Source organism: Meleagris gallopavo, chromosome 4 (assembly GCF_905368555.1).
Source record: "Meleagris gallopavo chromosome 4, MGAL_WU_HG_1.1, whole genome shotgun sequence".
NCBI classification, from domain to species: Eukaryota; Metazoa; Chordata; class Aves; order Galliformes; family Phasianidae; genus Meleagris; species Meleagris gallopavo.
Genome location: NC_139407.1, coordinates 9,671,120 through 9,698,838, shown reverse-complemented (window position 1 = coordinate 9,698,838; position 27,719 = coordinate 9,671,120). Strand labels below are relative to the sequence as shown.

General features: G+C 39.4%; 1 protein-coding gene across 1 annotated transcript in view; it reads left to right on the top strand.

Moving 5' to 3' along the window:
* The first annotated feature begins 3,385 nt into the window (after positions 1-3,385).
* The window catches only part of TBC1D9 (TBC1 domain family member 9), a 43,895-nt gene continuing 19,561 nt past the window's right edge, over positions 3,386-27,719 (top strand). The window contains exons 1-7 of the mRNA XM_010709512.4: positions 3,386-3,859; positions 15,771-15,881; positions 20,027-20,145; positions 21,628-21,856; positions 22,617-22,878; positions 24,132-24,339; positions 26,829-27,035. Of these exons, the coding sequence (XP_010707814.1) occupies positions 3,733-3,859; positions 15,771-15,881; positions 20,027-20,145; positions 21,628-21,856; positions 22,617-22,878; positions 24,132-24,339; positions 26,829-27,035 (1,263 nt within the window). The 5' untranslated portion in view covers positions 3,386-3,732. The remainder of the gene's footprint in view (positions 3,860-15,770; positions 15,882-20,026; positions 20,146-21,627; positions 21,857-22,616; positions 22,879-24,131; positions 24,340-26,828; positions 27,036-27,719) is intronic.

Genomic DNA, 27,719 nt, shown 5'->3' with positions numbered 1-27,719 from the left:
ATTGCCCAGAATAGCTATGCAAAGTTAGCAAAGCAAGGCATTTCTGTGTAGAGACAAACTCTGATCCCAGATTCTAAGCAGCTGCTTGGTGGGTAGCCAGGAGTGGGATGGAGGAAAAGCAGCAGCCAGCAGCCTGCCAAACAGTTGATTTTGTCTTTGCTGCTGAAATTGTGTTTGATTTACTGTGGCTTAATTAACAGGGAAACCAAGACGAAGATAGGTTCTCTGTAGCTTTGCTCATGCAGCCAATTGGGCCACATCAACTAGCCTTCTCTGTCATAAGAAACAGTACTGGGAGCTGTTTTCTTCCTGCAGTGGCAGGGCAAGGCAGCAAAGACTAGTGCTGTGGTGTAAGCAGAACAAAGTGACAGGCATTAGCCTTTTAATTGAATATTAACTCAAAATGAGAGCTTTAATTTTACCTTTGGGGAATCTCAGTTACATCGGTAACAGGTATGTATTGGAATTCTCCAAACTCTTTGCTTCTTAAATCTAAACCTTGACTCTCATATTCACCTCAGTTTTCTAAAACATTTAAAAAAGCAACGCTAAAATGCTGCAATTTGAATATAGTATGTATACTGTTCTTTTAAAAATAGCAAATTGTTAATTTACACATTCACTCTGATGCTTTATTATTGACAAATGAATTAATTTTATGCACTGTATATTTTATACATATCTATTAATATACATATGTATATGTATTTACAAACATTCACGGTATTTATTCAGTGCTAGGTGTCTTTTTTTCATTTCCGTAAGTTTTTACAATTTTCAGCCCCAAATCCGTACCACAAACACAGCCAGCTTTTTCTCATAAAGTATAATGAATAAAAATAAAGCTGAAGTCTGTATGTAAGATTTTACAGATAGAGCTTCATGTGCAGTGGTAAGAAGGATACCAATTGAGTTGAAAGTATTTATTGACAATATTAGATACCTGAAAAGATTAAGAACAGATTTGATTGAGGATGTGTGGCAGAAAGTACAGGCTTCATCATTTTACTACAGGCAGATTTAATTCTGTGGTTTCTTAAAGGCCCTCTCTACGGGAAGAGGGGAAAATTGGCTCCAACAAAAAGATAATTTCCCTTCATTCCCTTCTCCCCCCCTCAAAAATAAATAAATAAATAAATAACAGCTTTATTCCTACTGTTTTCTCATCTTTCTCATGGCTTTTTGTTACGGTCATTTTCTTTTTTTGATGAAAAAAAAATTAAAAATACGCATACTTTCTTCGTTAAGGTTTCAAAGAGTTAAATAGACAACAAGAACTCGGACTAATGAAAGTTGTAAACTAAGTACAAATTAAATTAACTGTGCATATTGTTCAGTACACAAATGAGTACATGAATAGATCAGCACCTCAGCCTTTTCCTGGCTTTCCATAGATATGATTCAGGCTCAGTCCCTATTCTGAATAGAAGGCTTATCCTCTAAATATGTTCAAATCAAATATGCACTGTATTTTAGCGTAACTGAGATAACATAGAAACATAGATAACATAGAAAATCAAGGAATATAACTGGAAGCGAAACAAAGCTTGCTTTGAATGAGGGATAAACAGACCTAACCAGTTTGTGACTGAGCAAGGTTAACTAAGTCCTATGACAAAGAATAAAGTATTTTAATTCAGGTGCTTCGCATAAATAGCTCATGAAGAGACCTTTGGTAAGTAATCACTGAGTATCAACACTCTTGAAGCAAAATTAAGTCCAGCAGTTTCTCTGTTGTCCAACAAAATTTACATTGTGTCTCAGGAAATCCATCATTTCCACCAGGAGCAAATAAGTGATTGCAAGAGCATGCAATTATACCATCTAAATTTTTCAGAATAAACATAATTCCTTACCAGTGTTTTTTTCTACCCCTATCGTACTGAAGAAACAGTGCCAATGGAGCTTCTTGCTGAACTGGTTCAGTGACTTCTGATCTGTCTGCCTGCTCCTGAAGGTGCTCACAGGAAGGTGCAAAATGAATTTGGATCCGTGAAGCTGAGAGAATGCAGCAAATCGTGCTGTTGTCACATTGCATACCTCCCTTCTTCTTCTAGCATCTCACTGAAATATGAAGATAGTGCCTTTTTCAGGGCTGCTGCTTTTTATACCAGCTGTTGTCAAAGGTTTGTTTGTTTTCTTCTTACATTAGCTCAACTGTCTGCAACCCTCTAAGGTGTACTGGAAAGGGCTGTTATTTTTCTTGGGTGGTATCACAAGTCCATAAATCAAATGTGAGGTAAAGAGTGTCAGTTACATCCCAATGATGGCTGGCTACTTTAGAAAGTATTATGGAATTATTCTGGACTGATAAAGGCCTTGAGAGTGCGTGGTTCTGATTGTGAAGGATGCTGTGGCTAGAGCAGGGAAGTGGGAAAACTGCAGGTAGTGAGTGCTGTGATTTGAGTACCTTCGTTGGAAATGACGCAGAGATTTGCTGGGTGACTTGAAACAAGAATTGCTTTTTGTGATTCAGTTTGCTCGTCTGTATCAGTGCCTGTAATACGTCCATGCAGGAGCATGGTAAAAGCGACATTATTTTTGAGCGCTTCTTGTTTCTTCACTAAAAGGTGTTATGGGCATAGAAACACTGAGTTGTGGCCATTGAGTTAACCACATGCTTAGAAACCTCAGATATTCTTTTTCTACTCCCTCTTTCATTCCCCATCACACCTAACACAGCGTCCTATGGTCTTTCAAACCTTCCGTACCATTTATAAACCAAATACTTCTCACAAAAAGCTCAAGGCCTGCTCTTTCCACATACAAATAAGATGCTCATTTAAGCAAGTCTAAGCTCTAAGCTTCTGGATAATGATGGCTAGGTGCTTTCCCATGCTTAGGTGAGCCCTTGAGTGGGACCTTTATGGCTATGGCTCCAGGCTGAGCAGTGTGTGCATTTCTTACTAAGCCAGGTGTTGATGTGACATTATTTTATCTTTATTTTGCCAGCCAAATGGCTGTCCTGCCCTGTTGGCAAATGCCAGTTAGCTGCACCTGAAAGAGTTTTTTGGGAGGAATAAATGGTAAGATCAGTGCTTCATTTCTTCTTTTTCCCAGCTGCGAAGTGACACTGTCTCTTAGTCTGATGACATTCCAACTGTTGATTTTTGCCCCCTAGAGCTGGTTGGCATTGATATCTGCTCCTCATCTAACCCCTTCTTTCATCCGTTCTTCCAAAACCGAACGGCCCGTGTTGAAGCTTTAACACTCATGGCACTTATTCCTTGAGTGGTTTTTCTATTTCGTATCTTACATTTAAGACATATATATATATATATGTATATACAAAGTGCCTGCGCGCGCCCTCAGCGGGCTGCAAAACACAGCCGGTTGCCGCCGCGCCCCCTGCAGGCGGCTCGCGCCGGTGCAGCGGTCCCGCCCCTCTCCCCGGCGCGCGGCCTCCCGCACGGGGCGCGCAGGTGCGGGGCGTGCGCGCGGCTGCTTTTGTGCGCGGGGCGGGCCGGGCGCCGCTGATGTCACCGTCGTTTTCGGCGTTGCGGCTGCTACTGCTGGGGGCGCCGTCGCCGCCCGTGGCTGCTCCTCCGCAGCCGGCGCCGCGCGGGTAAGCGGCCGCAGCGCCGGGGACATGCGGCTGCCGCCCCTCCGCCCTCCGGCCGTGCCGTGGGCCGCGGCCGGGTATGGTGGCGTCTGATGCGGCCGCCGCGTGCGTGAGTCCCCGCGCCCCGCAGGCGGGCGGCAGGGCGGCCGCCCTTTGTCCGCGCCGGGAGCATGTGGGTGAACCCCGAGGAGGTGCTGCTGGCCAACGCGCTGTGGGTGACGGAGCGGGCCAACCCCTACTTCATCCTGCAGCGGAGGAAGGGGCACGGCGGCGATGGAGGCGGCGGGGGCCTGGCTGGTAAGGGCGCTGCGAGGCGGGTTGGAGCTGCCCCGGTTCGCTCTGCGGCGCTGCGGGTCGCCGGGTGCTTTCTTGGCGTTGACGCGGAACGCGCAGGTTCCTCTTAGGGTTTGCACACTGAGGCTGTGTGAGTGGTCGGCGATGCCTGATGTCTCCCGGCGGGAGGGTGTGACCTGGAAGGGGTAAGACTGGGGGTTTGAGCCTCAAGGGCATGCTGCTGGAAATAAGAGCAGGCTGTAATTCACAGCCGTGTGCGATCAGAACAGGTTTGTTTTGCCTTCTCTGCTTTCCCTGGGATGTCCTTGTGAAGCCTGTGCTTCGTTTTTAGTCGCTGTCAGCTCTAAATGTGTCTGCAGTCATGCATGCGTTGGTCTCCACGATACCGTGCGTACACATCTGTCAAAACCTTCCATTATTTGTAGGTAACTATCTATATTTTAATAAAACTGGAGGTTAGCAGCCCGATGACGTTTGCACCGCTCCATCTTGATGTGGCAGAAGATGTGCACGCGTGCTCTCTGCAGGCAGGGTGGCTTTTCCCATCCCTGTTAACACTGATGCTGGTTCTTCAGGCTAAGCAAAATAAACACGCGGGCTGCATTCAAGGTCCTGTGTTTGCTTACCAGATTAACCGTTCCTTCAGCCCTTGAATGCTCTGTGGACTTGCAAACAGTTTGCAATCTCAGCTGACGCACCTTGGTGGTGTTGTATGGAGGCCCTTGAGATCTTAGCGTTGAAGGTTAACAAAGCTCACCTTATCCTTGCGCAGAAAGGGATGAGCAGATGTTTCGTATCAGCTGTAAATGTCTGTTGTTGTTTTCTTGCCGTCTTTGTTCTCTTGGCTTTTGGTTTCTAAAGTTACAGAAAAATCCACAGTATTGACAAATCCATTTAGAATATTTTTTGCTTCAAGAGTTTACAACCCTGCTGTTTTTGCTGAGGAGTTCCTTGTAGACTCTCACGGCTTACCTACTGGCCTCCAAGGGACTCTTCCCTCTATCTAAGTGATTTGAGTAGGCATTCTCGTACCTCTCTTAACTTTGAATTAAAGATCACATGAGAAACCCAGACAACCTTCCAAACATTCGTTAGTTATTGGAGAAATGTTTTGAGAACTTAGTGTTTTCATCTTATTTGTCTATCTCTGCCTTTGTGAGCTGTATGTGCAATAGTGCCATTGATGATACCACTCTACAAATGGAGAGATCTCTTGGGAAGAGTTTGTCCTTTGAGTGAGAATAGGATTCATAAATCCTTGTTTTGTGATGCTCAGATAAGGCAACAACATTTAGGAGATCAGACTATAGAAACGATTCTATCTATATGCATTTTTTTCCTCTTGGTACTCAACTTGTGAGAGGCATGGGTTTGTGATGCAGTGGTGAGCACGTGAGCGAGGAAGAAATAAAGGGATGTGGAGCATCCAGACTGCTCCCAGCTTGGTAGGCACAGTAGGAAATGGAACCTGTGATGAGTTGTTTCTGTTGGAAATATCAGTACTGGAATTCTTTGCTGGTTGCTCTAACAGTTGTGAATTCGCCCCTGTTGAGGGCCAGTGCAGGTGAAGAAAACCAGTGGCCCCCTCTTCTCAGGTGAGACTGGCTAAAAGCCGAGTACTGAGCCACCTAACTGATCCCAAGAGTGGAAAAAAAAAAAAAAAAAAAAAGGCTGAAACAAGTAAGAGGGTGTATGGTTTCTAATAAGGATAGCATTTAGGATAGTATTTTGGGAAGTTCTGTATTTTCTCTAGTGACAGAGTTTGGAGGTTATTAGGTCTACATCAGAGAAATAGGAAAAAAGGAGCTTTTCATCTTTTCCCCCCTCAATTTTCTTTTCTTTACTGATACAGCACTGCAGATAACACTAAAAAGACACCTGCCTTTTAATGTGTGAAACTTGGTACAATTGCTCTGACAAAAAGCAGAACATGTATCCTTGAAGCTGGCTGGAAACATTGAATGTTAGATCTCACTGGGGCTGCGAGTCATCAAAATTTATATATTTAAAAGGGGATATGAGTTCATTTGTCACCCTTTCTTTCCTTGCAGTCTAAGTTCTGCTGATTTGTCCTCCCTCATTATTGACTTTTCAAGTCATTTATCTTAAACCTTAGAATGATAATTGATTTTCTAGTTGTTGAGAATATGGGCTCGGCGACATGAGATGGCATTGGTGTGTAACTTAAATCGTGGCTTAGCAATGAGAGGCATTGATTTTCTGGCATTCCCTTCAAATGTAGGTTTCCTGTGAAACTAACCAGTCTGAACTGGGCTAAGTGTAATGATCTTTCTGTCTTCCGTCTGTTGATGTTTCAGACTTTGCAGAATGCGAGTTGAGGCTGCACTGCAGTGCCGTTGTGTTGGTGTATCTGGCAAGAAGAGGTAGAGTGCTTTCCCATCAGTGGTGGCTTGGGAAGGTTGGGTACAGACTTCTCCAGACAGCCCTGTGCGTAGATGCTGTGACTGCAAGTGTGCCTAAAGGCTGGCAGTCACCTGCCAGGTGGATGCTAGGGTCTCTGTCTTGTCCGTCTTCCGTCATTTACTTGTCACCCTCCACTGGAGGGATGTTATTATTGCCAGAGCAAAGTTCAAACAGAATGATCTTTTGGGTCTTTAGACACATCTCAGCTGAAAAACAAGTAGTTTATATAGCATTAGCAGCAAGTGAAAGTAATTCTTGTGACTTGATGTTGAGAAGGAGCAGTACTCACATTGCCTGTTCTCTTGGATCTACTCCGAGCACAGCAATCCTTTGCTGGAAAGACAATATCAGTAACTTCTGGAGAAGGGCTGAAATCTCAGCCCCATCTGTAGTGATTCTCTCCTCTTGGCCTCAGTTTATACAGCTTAGCAGAAAGGAGAGAGTCTAATTTCGTTACTCGTTTGGACATTAGAGACTTTTACACTTAGTTTAGTATTGACTTGTAACCTGTTAGAAACATGACAATCATCTTGTTTGTATTAGGGCAGTGCCTAATTAGTGAATCCCTAGAAGTCATCTCTGCTAACAAAATGTGTCTGATGAATGGTTTAAGATCTACGGCTTTTCTACTAGGCTGTGTGAAGCCATTTTAGACTAAATTAGGTCCTGGATGCTTCTAAATGATCGTTTTTGTCAGAACCAGTTACTTCACTGCATTTTTTTCCTTTGTAAGTATGCCTTTCCTCAAGGGCTATTAAGGCTTTTCCATTTTTAACAAAAGAAAAATGAGGAAGACACACAATTTTTATTTTAAGTAGTTTTTGTCATTTTGTCATTGCTGTCTTGCAAACTTGCCTTGTCTTGCATCACTGCATAATTCTTCCGAGGAGCAGACTGAAAAAACGTACTTTCCTGCTGTAAATGTGTTTGATAGGCCGTATAGGCCTGTACGTTGTGTTTGCATGACCTTCACCCAAGAGCTTCATCTTCCTTTTGCTCACTGTCAGGGGAAAAAGTCATTTCTCAAAGATGCTGGTTGTTCTCTTCTTCATAATTACTCTATTTCCTGTTTGTCAGCTACCTGCCTTGCTCAGGTTGGTGCTTTGGTCTGTGTGAAATATTTCCTTCTCAGAGGATCCAGTGTGTAATAGGGCAGCTTGTGTCAGCTGATGCAGAGGCAGCTGGAGAGAATGTGACCACAGACCTCTCGCATCATTTGGGCACTCTATGCTTTATGACCATATTACTTAGATGGATGTAAGGATCTTGAACAGGCCATAAACTTTATGAATAACTAAAAGGCTTATGTTTTTTTATTAGTATATGTTGCATTCTGATACATCACATAGGTTAAAAATCACTCTGTCTGCTTTCAGTTATAATGTGGTAAAGCTTACCAAAGACTTCTATTTGGGGACAGTGTTACAAGGAATTTATGAGATTAACAGTTGACAGTAAAGCAGTGTATTCACAGTTTACAGAGCATGGTGCATTCTACGAAATTGTTGTTTTCATTTTGCATATGTACATTTCTACATGAAACAGACATGAAATTCTAATTTGTTTCCTTTTAAATGTTGATATTTTAAGATCCCTTAGAATCCCAAGGCAAATAAATTCTTGTTCTTCGCAAGAACTGTTTTTAGGAAAGAATTATTTTGCAGATATGGCATTTATGCTTACAGCTGGGACAGTGCGTGTGTGAGATTCGGTGTAAGTTTGTGAGTCTATGAGACGTTGCCAAAGATGATTCAGATGCTTAAGCAGAAGAGAGCAGATGGAAATTTGCTGATTTCTGGCTGTAAAAGAAATTGATGAAGTACTGTCATTCTCACCAGCTATTTTTGCAAAAGGGATTATCATACATTTTCGGCATTGGAAAGTCAGGAAGGAGAAGTTCTGAGCTCAGCTAACTGATGCAAGGCCATAATGTTGAATCTAATATTTTTAAGACTGTGACAGTGTCCTAACAGTGCTTTTGTGCAGCCTTCTTGGGCATCACACACAGTTGCTCAGACTGGGAGAAGAATTTCATCTTGCTCTCAAGTCAGAGAATTGAGGAAGCAATTACTTAAAAACCTTTTTATGCCTAAGGTAAGTTTTTGACTTGATTAAAAGGTGGTGTATGCTTTAACAAACTCATTAGCTCAAGCTGCTAGGGTTTTATATGTCAAACTTGTTGCACTTCAGTTGAAAAGTGCTTTCTAATGCTTGAAATGTAGTGGTTATAAAAATTCAGGCTATTAGTATAATTACTTGTCCATTCAACCTGTCCATTAGCTTTCCATGCCTGTTCTGGTTAGTGGAGTGGAAAGTTTTCCGTTTGGTGGAATTTCTATGTTGCTCTGTCACTGCTGAGATTTCTTAATAGGATCTGCTGCGGGTTTGTTTTGACTCTTCAGTAGTAGACTTCCACTTGTAGAGATCTGGATGCCAAGTGTTGAACTTCTTTTAGTTCTCTGAATTGACTCGCTAGTCTTTCTTCTCAACCCCAGGTGCTTTCACAGTGCTTTATTGGAAGGTGTGTCATTTTCTGTCTAATGCTTCTGTTATCTCTGGTTCTTACAAGGCACTCTTTGCAAGGCTGCAGCACCAGAGATGAGAATTCTTAACATTGCTTGGTGTGGTGTAGCTCAGGTTTCTGTAGCAGAAGGCTCGTTGGCCAAAGACATCTCCTGACATTACTTCATCTTTAACACTTGATGTGAGCCATAAAGGTCTCTGCGCTGACCTTCCACTTGCCATTTTTGCCTTCTGACGTAATGTTTTTGCTTGACAAATAAATTCAAGACTGTTTTCTGGACCTATTATTTGTCCTGAAATCTATTAGTACAGTATGCTGGTGTAAATCCTTCAAGCATCTATTTGAAATTTTTTTGTGCCCTGATCACTTAGCATACTTCTGATGTCTGATTAATGTTGATGTTCAATAATATACACTTGCATTTGCCTTCAGAACCGTTGCTGACGTGGGCTCTGGTTCTGTGGGACAACTTCAAAATCTTCAGTACTTTTATTTTCCTTTCCAAACATGAAGGTTGTAAATAATTTCTAGACCTGACTTGCAATTGCATTTTTTTTTTCTTTTTTCTTTTTGGAGTTGGTCCAAAGTTCCAAGATAGAGGTCTGTAAATTCCTACCATGGCAGCAACCTTAATTTTGGCAAGTGAGTTCTTGAGATGAGTTGGGTTCTTTCCTCACAGTCTTGTCTTTTGCTTTCCCTTTGTGTTTTCCAGTATTTCAGTAGCCAGAGTTATTGGGATTTTCTCTGCCATATAATTTCATTCCTTGGTGACGTGCTGGCTCTGTTTCAGTTCAAATCTGGTAGGGTTTGTTTTGGGGAACTTACTCATTTGGGTATGTTATGTGTGAGTTATTGTATTGGACAGTCTGTAAACTTAGCCTTTGTGGAAATAAAAGCAATATATTTTTTGGCTGTGTGTATATGTATCTATATTTACATGTAGTGATCTAGATTATAATGGGTGTTTTGGTTTTTGTCTCGGAGGAGAAAAGCAGCAAATTTTTATAATGAAAAATATTTTAAATGCTGACAAATGTGGTTCTATCTTAGAATGATTCGGGGGGCTTCAGCTTATCAGCTGAAGTTACAAAAGATTGTGAAATCAAGGGTTAACTCTGGTCTGATTTAGATTGGAAGGCAAGGTACAGGTTTTTTTTACACGGTTGGTCATCACTTACTTGGACCCCTTGAACCAGTACCGTAGTAGGCATCTAGTTGCTGATCATTTTTTAAATTAAGATATCTATACGATTATTATCTGTTTCAGTCACACTTGTTAGGTTGGAAGGAGGATGAAAGTTTTATCCTTTGCTACAGTTTTATCCTACAGTAGTCAAGTTGGATAGTCATGTTAAAAGATTGGGTTTTCAATCTTGTCTCTCACCTGTATTCATCAACTTGAAGACAAGCAAAGTATGTACTGTTCCTGCTCTTTATCTTATTAAACGTCATCAGTGACAGAACTTCGTCAGCCTCAGTTTCACTGATGTTCAAACACTTGTGTGTGAAGGAAACTGTGGCAAGTAAATCCATCTTACGTGAAGTTTGGTTGTAAAATAAAGTAACAAAGACGAGCATTGAGGAAAACAGATCTTGATTTCAGAGGAAACTTTTTTTTTTTTACATTACCTATTGTAATGTAATAATATGTGCCCATATGAGCCTTTGCTGTATAACCCATGTGAGAAGAGAGTCATCAAGTATTTAGGTTGTGTTTTGCTTTAGTTTGCATGAATGAACACACATAGTACAGAATCCTCCACAAAGTTCCAAGGGTGGTGTTTACAATGAAAATGCTTTCTTCGTGCTTTTGAAAAAAGTATCCTGTTATTTCTAGGATGGGAAGCTTAACTTCATAGTTACTTCCAAATAATTAATAATATTTACTATTCACTTAGCCTGTCTCATGAAATAAAACCAAATATAGTTTCCTCATAAATGAAAAGGTTGGTAGTATTAGCCATAGAGTTCAGATTGTTGCTCTAGGTGGAGGTTTCTCAGACAAGTAATTGGAGGACCTCTTCCTGTAATAACAAATGAGCAAGCTAATTACATACACACGTGGACTGCCTTCAAAAGATGGAAAATAAATGATTCAGTATAGTGTGTAGGAAAAACAATAGCTTGTAGTGTAGAGACCTTATCTACGCAGTGTTATGAGTTACTGTTCCTACGGTCCAGAAAGTAATGTTTAAACTTTAGAAAGATTTGGTTTATTGGACAACAAACAAGTATGAAACAGGGTGAAAATGTCTACAAACCAAATAGGTCTCTTATGGCCAGAGCTCATTTGCGTGTCCATTTTCTGCTAGTGGAAAGAGAAGAAGGGGTCATCAGTGTGCTTTTAAGATGGAGAATCATTTGAGCAGCACTTCTTTCATTCACTGTAGGAATGTTGCTATGCCTGCTTTGAGAAATTCTTTCTAATTATGCATGTGACTTTGCAAGCTTTCCTATTTGTTAGCAGTGCTGAGCTCCTATACAGATAGGCTGCTTACATCCTTGTGAGTGTTTGAGTGGTAGCTCACGAGTGTGACTCCAAGAGTCAGACATGAAAATTCCTGATTTTGCTGTGGGTGCTGAAAAGATGAATGCATGCTGTTTCTTTGGGCATTTAAAGAACTGTTTGTTGTTGTTTTTGTTTTTGTTAACCAGAAGATGTCTTGAGAGACTGCCAGGCTGTCTGTATTAGTAATGATTTGTCAGCGGTCTTCTGGAAACAAATTTTCTGCAGTGATGATGATGAGTGATGTGATGCTTTTTTCTTTTTTTCTTTTTTCTTTTTTTTAGTTAGGCTTATGTGATGGTGTTACTAGCACAGTAAGAAGGCCACTGGCAAGGTGATAAATTGCCAGTCTCTGACATACTTAGTGAGGGCAATATACAGAGTGTAAAGCCACATGGAATCAAATGTGGTTTGATTTCTGCTGTCCCCACCCCTGGCCGAGCCACTGAAGGTTAGCTGCTGAAGGAGTAGGAAAAAAAAAAAAAAGGGAGAAGAATAAGTGAGAAACATTTGCTGCTCTTCTGTATTGCACACACACCTGGGGCCTGCACAGTTCTGCATTGTGTTCACCTTCTGCCTCTTCTCAAGTTTTTAGAGCTACTGACTGCTCCCTTTTAAGCATCTTGGTGTCTGCTGGATTCTTGGGTTTTCTACAGCAGTTGTGGCTAGTAATTGAGCTGGGAGAAGGATGTAGCAGTGCTGGTGGCGTGGCAGGATTCAGCTCTCTGGAGCCAGGCAATTAACACCTGCTTGTCATCTGGCAAACAGGAGGAGAGGAGGGTGTTCCTAAGTGTCAGTTGCAGCAACTGCAGTGACCTCATTCCAGCTGTAGGCAAGGCTTGATGCAATTTCCCTGTGATATGGAAGAATGGAGGTGTTGCAGATCATTGGTATGCACTGATAGCACCTGAGACTTGAGGACTGCTAAGGCTAAAGCTGAATGGGATGTATTGGGTGGAAGGGAGAGAAGGAGTCCGTGTTATGGACAAAGCCAGTCTGTGATTGTAAACCCTTCTAGTGAAAAACACCTGAAAAAGTCATTGCTGGTGGATACCAGCACTGTAAGTACTAATCTTAATGCATGGATACAGTCTACTGATTCTTACACTTCGTGCTATGATTATAGCTCTGCTCAGTTTAAACGTGAGGCCTAGTGGTCAGATAAGTAAAACATAATATTGTTTTGTTTTTGTTTTGTTTTATAAATTGCATGGAGTAACTGAAGCACTTGACAGTACCACCTTCTGGTACATCATATATCCTTCTGGTAGTATAAGGTAGAGCATTTGCCTGGGTATTATCCCTCACCTTTCCCTTTCTGCTCCCCCTCTCTAGGTATGGTTACTCTAGATGTGTACCATTTAAGATGGGACTTTGGCACAGTATAAGGTTACTTGTGCTTGACTGCCTTCAGGATTAGGGCTGTCATGTGTTAGTCAGATGCTAATCCCACAAACTCTTAACACATGCATTACATCTTCACTGATTTTAAAAAAAAAAAAAAAAAAGCTCACTTGAACAAGGACTTGCAGGTTTAATTTTGTTTTGCTGTAGTCAGAAAGCTGATGGAAATAATGGGTGAAAAATCTGCAATCGGCATAGCCATATGATTGTTGTATGCATCATTCACTGGCTGTTCAAGGACCAATCAAACAATGATTTTTTTTTTTGCTTGTTGCATTTTTATATGGACTTAACAAACTTGTTATTTTTGTGTTAGTTATGAAGAAATTGGTCAGTGGTTATTGGAATTCCTGTGATTTCTTTCTGTTGGCATCATCTGTCTGCATTGAAAAGAAACAAAAACTGACTTAGAGTGCAAAATGGAACAGTTCCTGAAGGACACTGATAAGGCATGGTTGTGTGATTATGAGAGTATAAATGTTAATTTGCTTTAATGTATAAGAATGTGTGTATCCTAAATATCTGTGTATCCTCCATCAAAACAGCTATTTCATTATATGAGATAAACTGTTACAACAGTCTTGGTAAGCTTTGAATTTTCTGTAGGATCTTTTGATTCTCTGCATTACTTCCTTTAGCCTTATTTCAGGGATATTTCCACAGCCTGATTGCTGGAAAGAGACTGGGCAACTCTTCCTTATCTCTCTCCACCTTTCTTGAAAACACAGCTCTACCTTATGCTGTTGTTCCTGTTGTTTGGAGCTGGGGTTGTGCCTGTCACTCCTTATCTCCAGTATATGATGAAGAGGGAGATGGGATGGGAAGCTTTGCTTGCATTGGTATTGCTGCCCAAGTCAGTAGGTTTGTTCTAGCTCTCTGACCTCAGCTGAGTATCTCTTTTCTGGCTGCAGTACCCTCCTAGAACTACTGGCAGAATTGGTGGGTAGGACCACCCATATGTCAACACACTTGGGGTTACGACCCAACAAAAGAGACTAGCCTATTTTTAAAGATTATGGAGATTTAACAGTGTATCTGCTCCTCAGAAGATTACATTGGGCCAGTCTAGAACCGCCTGTAGATACTGCCTTATGCCTTTTGTATGTTTGGTACTGTCAGTAGACATGTGAAGCAGCAAAAGAAGAGTCATCTTTGACATAAACCCTTGTGCAAGTGAGCAGCAGATCCAGATTAATTGTTTGGCTTGGTCTGTGCTTCAGTAGGGAACTGCTTAAAGCATTTGAGGATCTTTGTCTATGGTTGAAAGTTAGGTATGTACTGTGTGTGTTTCTTTTCCGGGTCAGAGCTGTACTGTTTCTGTAACAGTTGAATGGAGAGGATATGTAAAGGAAAAAAAAAAAGGCAAGATATTGGAAGTTTAAAGGAATATTTTCATCTTCTTCAGTCTGATGAGTTTGAAAAGAGTCAAGATGCATCTTGGAAAGGTGGTAGAATATTGATCAGAAGAATCCTGTCATTACATACCAGTAATCAATAGACTGGAGAGGTAAACGGCCTATAGCTAAATTGGCAGTAGTAAGAACTGAAGGTAGCTTGACTAATGAACATTGAGATATTTTACATTAGTATTTTCTGTTTGTATTCTGTAACCGATACACAGCTTTCCAGCATTGCCTTGGAACGATTGATAGCATGTGTAGGCTTGTTTCTCATATATTTCAGAACTCTTGGATTAAAATGTGGTGAGCATTAATGCATCAGGCAGGAAGAGGTTATATTTTCATGTGGCCTGTAAAGATCTGTGCGTAAGACTTCTTTCTCTACACCAGTGGAATACATAAAGTGGGGAAATACAAGATTACTGATACATGGGTAATTTCCAAAAGTCAGTTGCAGTTCTAATTTAAAAAGTCTGCTAAGAAGAGAAAATGGGTAGTGCTTTTATGTCTTTATAATGCATAAAGCTAAACTGGAAGAGGAACAGCTAGGAAGAAGTCTGCTGTACCCGTTAGGACTGTACAGAATGGGGAACTCATAAAACTATGACAGTAAAAGAGGAAAACAGCTAGTTGAAATGAGAAGAGGATTTTAACAGCACTGTTTCTGAATGGCTTCTGGTGCATGCAGTTCATTTCAGCTGTTAAAAATTAATAATTTCTGATAATTTCTGCCCCAGTAAATACTTGCGGGGGAAAAAACAAGTCTTAGGAAGTTAACTCATCTGTTCTTAAGAACGGGAATTTGCTGAGGACTTAAACATGAGAATTAATAATCCAGATGTCTGCAGGGGAGATGAAAATTCTTTTTGAAGATGAAAAGGGAAAAATCATTGACATTTTTTAAGAATAAATAGAGCATTTTGTGAGAAGAGGATTTTGTTGGGGCTAGTTTTGTGTGCAATTTCTTAATAAAATGCCATCTAGAAAATTGTAAAAATAAAGTTAAAAATTATTGCAGTCTCTTGGTATGCAACTGTTGATGGCCTCTCAGCAGCCAAGAATTTTCAGTGCTACTGTGGAATAACAGTCTGGCTTTGTATTTCATCAGTATCCTTCTAACTGAAAAACAGTTTGACTGTTAAGCATTTTGATCCTTTCTGTGCTAAAGAATCAGACCATTAAATAGCATAATTGTCTTTGCTGGAAGTCTGTTTTTTTCCTAGCTGCCATCTGAATGTTGAACTCTTACAAGTTGTATTGTCTGGGTTATTCGTTTTTTGTTTTTTTTTTTTTTTTACTACTGTTGTTTATTTGTTTGTTCTTTCCTCTAGGGTTCCAAAAATATATGAAACGGGAAAGAGCTGAACTTGTAAATAGCTTCATGAAACAGCTACCTTATGCTTTGCTTCAATTTGTCTGCCTATACCCTGGGGTTGATGTATGTTTAAAATTGAAATCACTTTGAAACTGAAGATATTTTTCCCTGTTGAGTCACTCTTCCTCATTATAACTCAAGAAAACAGATATAGTAATTAGTACATACGTCTGCCTTTTGCTGAGGAGGGTGAATTGAGGGGTTGGGGCATGTGGAGCTTCTTTATTCGGGGATTCAGATGATTCATCATTGTGTATTTATGAGAATTTCCTTTTCCGTAGGTCTCCTTGTGGGTACTCTTGATGTTGTGTTGGACTCCAGTGCCAGAGTGGCACCATATCGAATACTCTATCAAGCACCAGACTCCTTGGTCTATTGGACTATTGCCTGTGGTAAGGACAAGTATAGTGACATGTAAATTTTTTTCTTCCTGGGTACTCTGCTACATAACTAATAGAGCATCCTGCCTGCTGAGTACAGTCATTGTAGGATGCATACATGGGTCAGAATTAGAACTGCTTCTAACAGTCAAATTAACAAGCTCCAGAACTTCTAATATTGAGACCTTGTTTGGCAGCTTTTCACCTCTCAAACTGATCCCCAGGCAAGCAGTCTAGGATTCCTCAACCTTTATGTTCTTCTCCATGCCCATGGCTTACTCCTTTAGCACTTTGAAAGTGCAGCATTCCTGAGTGATGAGAGCGTTTGAAACATGGGAGGAGAAGTAACTGTGCTATGGCCTCCAAAATTATCCGGGCTGGGCACCTGGCTTCCCTTGAAATGGAAACTGGGAAGATAGTACAGTCCCAGCTCTGAATCTGAACTCCAACTGAAATTGCTAACGAAGTAGTTAATGCATATACTTGTTCCCTTTTTTTTTTTTTAACATTGTATAGCTGTCTCTCTTGTTTTCCCATAGGAAACAAGAGGTAGAATACTGCTTATTTGGTGCTTGTAGTCTCTTATTTTTGCGGATTTTTTTGTCTTATCCTCCCTTGCCTTCCATAAAGCAATAACCTTTATCTCCAGTGAGTAGCTATGCAGAATGATGGGAACAAATGGGATTGCTTCCTGTTTCATTAATGCTGTATGACATTTGACCTTCTGTATGAGGCACTTCTGGGGAAAAAATAATCCTAGGGGTTTTGTTTGCTCTGAAATGACTACTTAAGTTATGTATAGAGGCAAGGACTGTCTGTAATTCATTTTTTGATGTGGATATGAATTTGCTTTGGGATTAGCTGTAAGGATCTTGGCTGTATGAGAATGTTAGCTGATTAGATTTGCAGGTTTATAGCTCCTTAAAGCGAATTTCTTAACAGCATTTTTTCCAGCGTTGTGTTGTGTTGAACGTGTGCAGGTGAGGAGAAGGGCAGGAGAGTAGAAGGCCTCTTTTCCCAGGAAACTAGCAATAGAATGAGCTACATTGGCTTTTAAGTTGTGCCAGAGAAAGTTCAGATTGGGCATTAGGAAAAGCTTTATCAGAAAGAGTGGTGAGTGCCTGGAACAGGCTGCCCAGAGAGGTGGTGGAGTCCCTGGAGGTGCTCAAGAGGCACGTGCATGTGGCACCGAGGGACATGGTTAGTGGGCATGGTGCTGATGGGTTGATGGTTGGACTAGATGATCTCAGTGGTCTTTTCCAACCTTAATGATTCTGTGGCTGCCATGCGTTATAATTCTCTCTGTTGTACTATACTGGAAAAATATTTTTGTTAACTTTGCCAGAACAGTTAAAATATATTAATTTTGTAATGGTCTAGAAATCCAAAATTTGTAGCTGATTAGCCTTGCATATTTTGATAGCTCTTCCCACCCCACCCTGAATCTGCTAGTGCTTAATTTAGGGGAGAAAGTGTATGTATTTATGCATGTACATGCTCTGTTTGAAAATAAGTAAGCTTTTTTAAGATCCTACTCCAGCTGTAAAATCAGCCATCCTTACTATGGCTTTGTGTATGTTTCAGGTGAGAACCATTGCTGTAGGTTTTTTACTTCAGAACAGGCTTCTAAATCTGTATTTCATGTGTAGAAAAAAGTGAGCATGGGTAGTTGGAATTGTGTTACATGCCTTGGAAAAGGTTTTGAAAAAAGCCTGTGTGCTCTGGTTAACAAAGTGTTGCAAGTTTTAGAGTGCATGTATGTATATGCACAGATTAAGGGCTTTGTTGTTCAATTCCAGAACCTGCCATTACTGGAAAGAACAATTGTAGACTCCCTGAGGTATTTCAGCTTTTCTGAGTAGTGCATTCTCTTTGGGTGCTAAAACTGGGCATGACTTGTTAATTTTCTTTTCAGACCAGTACTCAGTCTTGTTGCCTCTATGCCTCTATATCTTACCTGTAGACAAATGAACCCAGCTGCTTGAAACCCAACCCTGATGCCCGGAGATGATCCTGTGTTGTTTGTGCTGTTACTCAACCTCACCTGCAGGGCAATTGGTGGTTCTCTTGCTCTCTGCATGCACCATGCATTCTTCCTGCAACTCCTGTCATCTGCAGATCCCTTACCATTCCAGCTTATGTTTAACACACTGATCAGTTTCCTCCCTGAAGATGAGGAACAGTGGCTCAGTCTACCAGGGTGTTGGTCAATCATAATTTCAGCCGTGGAGCACACTTTAAAATGAGTATCCATTTAGAGGAGGGGATGAAGTGATTAGTAGCATATTGTACATATTGCAGCTATTTTCCCTTTTATTTCCTACTGATCTTGAAGGGCTCTATTCCAAAGTGCGGTGGTCAGCTTTGAATAGGTTTGTTTGTTTTTCTTCCCTCAAATTTTGAGGTATTGATTCACCTAGAAGGCCAACAGTGGTAAAATTATGAATGCTTATAACATGCAAAGATAGGCAGAGACTTGGCAGTAGCGACGTCAGTAGAACAGTAGTTTAAAATGTCACAGTGAACATGTTACTTTAATCCTGAGTAAATAAAGCAAAGAAAAAAATCTTGTCTGTGAGGAGAATTTGGCTTGAACTGCTCCACATCATGTCTGGATTTTGGCCTGCTTGCATGGTTTTCTGTAGATGACACTGCCTGGAAGAGTAAACTGTAAGATAACGGAGACAAAAAGCAGTGAAAATGATGAGATGGGAGATCAAAGGTTGAGGATATTGACCATAACTACATTAAGAGTAACCAATGAACCACAAACAGGGAATAGGTGGAGTCATGGTAGTGTCTGCATTGCTTGTCACAGCTCTTCAAGAGATGAGCCATTGTTCTGATGACAGTCTAGTTTAAAATATGTATTTCGTGTATTCAGTCATTACTTACAGCAATGCAAAAGCCAACAAGAAATAAACTAATCTTCAGAGTACCTTCTGAGTTCCGGAAAGATCTGGTTGCATCCAGAAGTTTTAAGGAGAAGCAGTGATGGCAATCATTTGTGGTTCTGAAATAGGTTTGCTTAAGTATGCAGACTACTGTGCAACATGGTTTATGTATCCATCTTGAAGCTGTACATTTGAATTTAACATGGAAAACACATAGGAACATTGCATTGTGTTGCTTTCATTGGAGTTGTGTAAAGCACTGATGGTATTCTTTAGAAATATTTTTTCATCATCACTGGTGAATGATGAGGAAGACAACTGTTTGATATATTTTCAAGAAGGTTGCAATGATTTCTTGTACAAATGACTGAAATATTTATGTTAAAATGGCATAGCGAGCACCAGCATAGACAGTTTGTGCCTGTAGGTAAGTTGAAAAATGTATAATTAGCAGCTAGTTGTATTGCAGCGTCTTCCTAATGCTCGTTTCACATAAATGGCTGTATGTTCTTGTATTCTGTAGGCTTTAGTTAGCAGGTAGATGCACTTGCTTGTTCTGATTAAAATAAACTGAAGTGGTGTTTGAACAAAACTGAGATGCAGTATTGTCTCTGTTTCCTAGTTGGATTTACATCCTTTTAATTAATCTTCATAAAGATGCGAACAGGTAATGTTTCTTTTCTGAAAAATACTGAAAATCCCAATTTTGACACAACTGCCTCAATTTCTTTTGGGGGAGGAAATTTTTTTTGTGTGTGTGCTTAATTTTTTCTTTCCTTTGAGATAGGCACAAATTGATAGTGAAGAGCACCGACAACTTTATTCTGTGAAGTGTTGAGAATAGAGTGACAAAATTAAAATTGCATTTCTTAAAATCCTGCCTTAAAAAGCAAAAATTTTCATGTTAGTTCTAGCTTTGCACCAGGCACTGGTCCCAGTAGGTGCAGGTAATTTCTTGGCCAGCTCTTCAGCTGGGTAGCACAGTGTCATTTAGTGGAGTTAAAATTCAAAATTTATAGTTTTGTTGCTCATCATACTGACATAAGCCCTTTACACATCTTGAAGAGGGCTACCTATTTACTTTTAAATTGCAGTCCTATAGGAGAGCATTTTGGAATTTCAAAGGAGACAGCATGCATTATATGGTGAAAAACTACATCTGTAGTTAATGGCAAGTTTTATTTGAGCCCGTTGTGATTAAGACAATATAGACAGTAGTTATTTTGTGATTTAAAATTTTTTTTAATTTTTTTATATATGCAGGTTGCTCACGGAAGGAAATCACTGAACACTGGGAATGGCTTGAACAGAATTTGTTGCAAACTCTATCAATCTTTGAAAATGAAAATGACATAAATACATTTGTCAGAGGAAAAATACAGGTGGATAAGTATTTTATTGTAAATGCTGTTGATAGATATGGCTGTGAAAGGAAGTCTGTTGTGAATTTTAAAGAAATGCAGCGTAACAGTCTCAAGGCTGCTTCATCTTTGAAATTAAGCCAGATTCTGAACAGCAACTTATGTAAAAATGAAGAGAATTGTGATTAGCATACATGACTACGGCATGTCTACAAACATTAAGGATTCTGAAATTAATTTAAATTTTGCTTCTGTCTTAAGCTGAGGTGGTTTTCTGTGCAACTTCTCTTTCAGTACTTAACTGCTTTTTTACATGTGCTTATTGTATAATGGCTCCTTACTCTTTTCTGTGTAGTTAAAATCCCACAGTGTTGACACCCTTTTTATAGGGATGGTGGAGGTTACTAATTAGTTTGGCTTGGTTTTGGTATTGCCAATACATCTTTCTCTCCTGAAAGAGTGGAGAGTAGATACACTTCTTAAAACGCTTCATCCGTGCTTAAATAAGTAATTTGTTAAAATATTGATTGTAAGCAAAGTTGTTATACTTAATTTTTGTGTATTCTGAGCTCTGGCTTTGTCTCATTCCTTTTATCATTTCCTATAGTAAGTCATTGTCTTAAGAATTCCATTGTTGTTATAATGAGTTTTACTAGTGGATCAGATAGGAAGGCTATTGATGCTCATGGAAACAGACTATTCTGGATGTCATCTGTTCTGTGAAATATTGTCCTTAAGGAAGTTGTTACTTTCTAGACTTTTGGAGTACTTTGTAGACTTTTTAGAATATTATATATTTGTCCAACAGACCACAGAATCACAGGATGGTTTAGGTTAGAATGAACGATGTTTTGCTGTCCTTTGCTGTCCTCTCTGTGTAAACTGACCAGTTTGAAGGCACAAAGCATCTTTACTTTCTACAACATAAAAGGCACTAAGAAAAAATGATGCGGGAGGTTGGAAAACAAATAGAGAATAAACTGCTGTAGTCTTTGAGGTATCAAAAGTAATATATATTTTTTTCTCCTACTTTATTTTGCTTAAAATCCACTGGGAGATCGTAGAAGTTGTCCTTCTTTCTTTCTCTTTAGAAGAAAATTTTCTAGTGAAATTCTATTGGATTGTGCACAGTACTTATTTTTGTGGAAGGGAGAAAGTTCACAAATCACAGGTGCCTTCAGTAGTAGTTTGTAGTAGTAGTAGTGTATTTAAGACGGGTTTGCATATTTAAAATGGGATACTGGCAAAGCAGCTGAGTGGCTGATGTTTGGTTACTTTTGATATTTTCATGGTAGGGAGCAAAGTAATCATAAAGACAGCCTTGAGTAAGGTAAAAAAGAAAACTATCTAAAGGAATCAATAGAATAGTAATAAACAAGTAAAATACTTCATTGCTTTCACAGTTAACTATTGTTAACTCTCACCATTGGATGCAATAGTGATAAGGGTATCTGATAACCTGCAGCAGTTAATATACTGTGTACTTCTTTCACTCCCTTCTAGGGTATCATTGCTGAGTACAACAAAATCAATGGCATCAAGGAGGATGATGATACAGAAAAGTTTAAGGAAGCCATAGTGAAGTTTCACAAGCTGTTTGGCATGCCAGAAGAAGAGAAATTAGTGAACTACTACTCTTGTAGTTACTGGAAGGGGAAAGTTCCTCGTCAGGGCTGGGTGTATCTCAGCATCAATCACCTTTGCTTTTATTCTTTCCTAATGGGACGGGAAGGTACGTTTTGCTGTGAGATGGTGGTTTGTGGGTCTCAGAATTGTTAGTGAGTCTTCTGTGGTTTGTTACTATTGCTGCTGATGTATGTGGGATGCAAAAGCATTGCTGAGTGAAGTAGAAGCAAGAAGCAGTTCCCTGGTTGTCTATACTGCTGAAGTGTGTACTTGTTGCCTTATTTGGTTGCATGTTAGGAAAGGCTGACTAAATACCTGGACAGTGGCAGTATTAAATCTATCATCCTTGAATACAGTGTTTTTTGTGTGTTTTTTTATGCACAAAATGTTTTATGATTCTTGTCTAGCTGCTCAAGTACTTATCTGTTTTTAAGTGAAGTAGGATGCTGTATTGTGACTAAATTAAGGACGTTTCAAAATCCAGTGGTAAATACAGTTTATTAAAATTAAAACAGTTTATTAAATTGAGGAGTAGTGGAAAGCCTGTCTGTGTGCAAAATGAGTTTCATTGCTTTCCTAGGAAGAGAGAACATCAGGAGTCTGGGCAGGTGCTATGACAGTGACAATTATGTTAGCCCAGCTTTGCATGTGGGTGTTCAGTACAGAAATAAATGATATTTAAACTCTTTTATCTACTATTCGTCAGGTGATATAGTTTGCTTATAGCAGCTGTGTCATTTACGCTGTCCTAACTTTTCAAGATGCAAGAAAATTTCAACTGAATACATTTTATAGTAACTGGAAGATGAATGCTTTGGAATATACTAACTTTTTTGGACTGTGTATTTTTGTTTGCTTCTGTTCAGCAAAGTTAGTTATCCGTTGGGTTGATATCACTCAACTTGAGAAGAATGCTACTCTGCTTTTCCCTGATATGATCAAAGTGAGCACTAGGTCCAGTGAACACTTCTTCTCAGTATTCCTTAATATCAGTGAGACATTTAAACTAATGGAACAGCTTGCCAATATAGCTATGCGACAACTTTTGGACAATGAAGGGTTTGAACAAGACAGATCATTACCCAAACTGAAAAGGAAATCTCCCAAAAAAGTATCTGCACTGAAACGGTGAGTAGCACTGACCCTTAGTCATTTGTTTCTCCTCATCTTTTTACTTACATCATTCTGTGTAGAAGTTTTCTAATGATGCTGCTATGTGGTGTTATTCCAAAAGGAATGATTGATTCTAGATGGTGGCAAAAGGTGTGGAGTTATTTAGGTATAATTAGTTGGTCTCCTGTTGAAATAGGAACAGGAAAATATACAAATATGCAAAGTAGGAGAAAATTTGAGTCATGTTCTCATTTGTTCAGAAGCTCTTTTATGTATCATTCGACACAGGCTGCATTAGATAATCTGTTGTAAGACCTGTTCAAGAAAACACATCTAACATTCATACTTGGACTTACAGCTGGAATTTTAAAACTATGCTGGGTGGTGAATTCCATCTTGGACTTCTTATGTTGTATGTTGATCATTTTAGTGAACAATACAGAATTGTAATCAGTCTTTCCCTGTATTTCTCATTATTTTATGATATCTGACATGTGTTTTATCTCTTAAATTTGCCTACTCTTTCTTTTGTTGTGCAGACCTGTAATATTTCAGTGTTCTGCACTAAATGTGTTAGCAAGACTAAATCTTGAAGTTATTAGAGTGTAGCCCTACAGACTCCGTTATATTAATAAATCAACCTCGAGACTTTTAGAATAATATTATGTGGTCTCTTACTTAATAATCATGGAATCATTTGAGTTGGAAAAGATCTTTAAGATCATTGAGTCTGACTATTATTCTAATGCTACAAGTCCGCTGCTGAACCATACCTCTAAGCACCACATTCCCACATCTCTTAAGAACCTCCAGGGATGGTGACCTGCCTGAGCAGTCTGTTCCAGTGCCTAACCACCTTTTCTCTGAGGAAACTTTTCCTTATACCCAATATCCAAACCACCCTTGTCACAGCTTGCAGCTGTTGCCTCATGTCCACTGGATTCCCTACATACACAGATAGAAAATAGGACCAAATGCCATAAGATCACCTAGTCTGTTTCTTTTGAGAAGTCAGGGTTGTTGTTTCTAACTCATTTGGAGTAGGTTTCTTTTTCTTAAGTAGTCTTAGAATCTCCCACCAAGGGAGATCATACGTCCCTCACAAGCAAACTATTTCTGCTATTTGCTGTATGCTCAGTGTTAGTAACTGAGTTGTATGTTGTAGGTAATATGCAGCAGCTTATGTAAAATGTACATTAAGAAGTATTACCTATTTCTTAGAACAAGAGACAATTTTTTTATGGTGTATTTTTTTTTGTTTGTTTTAGGGATCTTGATGCCAGAGCAAAGAGTGAGAGATACCGTGCATTGTTCCGACTTCCCAAGGATGAGAAACTAGATGGACACACGGACTGTACTCTGTGGACTCCATTCAACAAAATGCATATTTTGGGTCAGATGTTTGTTTCTACAAACTACATCTGCTTTACTAGTAAGGAAGAGAACTTGTGCAGCCTTATTATCCCTCTTCGAGAGGTAAGTAGTTGCAGATTAGTGGGGCAAAAAAATCGAGTAATATTGTTTTGGAAATTGCATCGTAGCTTTTTTTTTTTCCCCCATTGTTGGAGAAAATCTCTTCATCTCATTAATTTCCTGTGAGCGTACTATTCTGATGTGTTCTGCGTAATACTTAATGACTATATGTATCTTAGAATTAAGTTCCTACTACTAAAATTCAGTGGGAGTTTTCCCTGTCAGTTTTCATGACCTTCAAGAATCCTTCCTCTTGCATAATTTGTATTCTGTTTTATGTTTCTGTGGTACACTTCTTGTGTCTCATAGAGTGGGATAGATAAGAATTCCTGGATAGATGAGTAGGACTTTGTACTAAAAAATCTATCAGGTAAGATCTGGTTCTGTCAGATGTGAAAAGATTTGTAATACTAACAAATTCAGTCATCTCTTAATACAGACAAATTTGAAATCGTTTACTGCTGTTGTTGGAAAACATTTGTGAATGTTTAACAAATGAGTGTAATGCTCTTTTTAAAGAGAATTGCTTAAAGTAGATTTTCAGCAGAAATAATACAAGTTAGATGCGATGGAAAAAAAAAATCGTACTGGGGAGGTTTTGTGTAATTGACTTGCTTTGTGGGTTGATGGATGTGTAGTCTTGAGAATATTAGCAAAGCTTATCTAAACGAGGCCAGTTAGCTGATCTGAAGAGCCAAAACAAATTGTATTTGTTTGGAAACCTTGAAGTACCACTTGTAAATGGTGTGTTGCAATGACCTTGGTTATTTGAGAAGAGACACTTGATTATGGTTGCACTATTTGTCTGGAATTCTGAGGGAGCAACAGTCGTCTGAGTAACCGGGTAGAAGAGGGAACAAAGTCTGTGTTTAACAGGGCCTCTTTTTCTATACGTGTATTCAGTAACTGATTTGATAACCACAACCTCAGCAGCATGTGATTCAAAGCAGCCCGAAAGCTTTAACAAATAGTTGAAGAAAGAAATGTGTTTTTTTTGTGAACAGGTAAGGTCTCAGCATCAGCAAGGAGAACAGTAACATATGGTAGCGCCAACTGTTGAGATAATAAATCAGTTTTCTTAACAACTGAAAGGGAAGTTTTCTGTTTAATTAAAGCTTTGCCTCAGACCCAGTGTTCTGTGATGACCTGGAATGGTTTTGACACAGAAGTCAGCGGCAAAGTATTGATTCAGAATCAACATATAGCTGTCACTGTAGCAGGGTTTAATTACTATGATGTTTGACCTGTGCTTCTATAAATTCATTTGTGCTGATTATGCTCAAGCAGTTCTTAAGTGGAGTGGAAATATAATGTAGGAAGAATGGCTCCCTTCGTGTTAATGAAGAGCTGTAAGAGATTTGTAGTTCACAAAAATAAACTGAAGTTGGCAGGATAGAGAAGAGATTTAGGATCTGAGCTGCGCGTTGAAGCCTTTAAATCCATTTTAAGGAAAGTATTGTGCAAAACATTATCCTTTTAGCTAGAGAAACATTAATATTATAGCACTAGTGTCTCACCTTTGATCCCTACTTTAAAAAAAAAAAAAAAAAAGGGATGAGGGGACAAAAGAAAAAGTTGTAATAAACTGAAATGTGCATTCTTTTATACCAAGGGCACTAAGACAGATTTTATTACCTAGGAAATTGTTTCAAGTCAGAAAAAACTAAAGTACTGTAAATTGTTTTCTGAGCTGCTTGGTTGCTTGATTTGTTTCTAAGGCTATTAATAATGCTGTTATGGAATTCATCCACAGTGTGCAACTTACTTCTGATATTTCTTGGTGTAAAAATGCTTTGTGCCATATACTCAGTAGATTGTAGTGGATTGTACCATGAGTACTGTATACAGATTGGAATTCAGTTAGATTAATGACAAGCTTACTAACAGCTGAAGGCCAAACATGCTGCCATGTGAGAAGAGAGATAGCAAGAACTTACAAGTCTTCACTTGTAAGGAAGGGCATGGGGTGAGTTTCCTGCAGGTTTCTGGGCATTGTGAAAATGCAGTTCAAATAACCACAGTATGTAGCTATAAGTTAATAGGAGTGCTCTTCAAGAAGAAGGGGGGGAAAAAAAAGCATATTCACGTTTGTTAGTAATAAAAAGTAAGTAAAACTTTCTGTTGATTCAGACTATCCTAGTCCCTAGCTGGGGACCAGGAGAAGGATTTTGAGGGTCCTGCAGAAAGCTCACAGATCTGTATCCCACAGAAGAAATGTTATTGTGCTGCCTCTTGTAAGATGAAGCCTGAGGAAAATAAATTAAGCAGAAAAAAAGGAGTTTTGCTGGAGAATGTACAGAAGCCAATTGTAGGGAAGTGACAGTCTTTTTGTCTTCTGGTTTCTGAGTTAATGTGTATCCTGTTTTGCAGTTGAGGGATGCTCATGATACGGGGGAGGGGGGGAACAACAGTGGGTTTATTGTAATTAAATTGTTTCTTAAAGCAAGCAGCTTGATGAAAGAAGATCTTAAGGTGCAGCTGTTTCTTCCTAGGTGACAATAGTGGAAAAGGCAGATAGCTCCAGTGTGTTGCCCAGCCCGTTGTCAATCAGCACCAAAAACAGAATGACATTCCTGTTTGCCAACTTGAAAGACCGAGACTTTCTTGTACAGCGGATCTCAGATTTTCTGCAACAAACCACTTCAAAAATATACTTGGAAAAAAATATGTCTGGAAGCTATATCAGCTCTGATGATGAGGTACGTAGAGGGGAACGTGACTAGCTGATTACAAGGAGGTTTTAACCAGCGCAGGTTAACAGGGAAGATGAAAAAAGCCTTAATTTCTAAGGCCACACTTTTGGACACTGAAATCTTACTTTCTGCGTTACTGCTCTTAGTAGGCTGAACTATTGAATGTTGTGACTAGGATATCTTTTTAATGATAAACATGAGAGAATTCACCACTGAAATGGAAACGAATTTAACTCCTGCTTTCACAGTGCACAATCACAGTGTATCTCTTCAGAAAGTAGCGTGGTTATCTAACTGTTTAGCTGAATATTTGACTTATCCAAGTCAAAATATAATGGTGAAATTTCAGTATTTGGAAGAAAATACTAGTTAATATGGAAGTTGTTATGCAGGTCTCTATCAGCTAGATCTGATACTTTTCTTTCTTCAGAAGAAAGATGTTTGAGATTGCATGTATATTCTTACTGAACTTCACAATGTTTAAATGAGCAAAATAACCCTTTTCTAGGCATCAGTGTTCTGTACTAGCTCCCTATTTTCCCATGCAAAGTAAATAATTTTTAAAAGATGTAGTTAAATGAATTTTTCTTAGGTACTCTGAGTAGCTGCTGAATTCTTAGGTTCTGTATGTGAAATTTAGATGCACTGTATCACAAACTTCTCAAATCTTTTAAACCCAGAAAAGCTTAG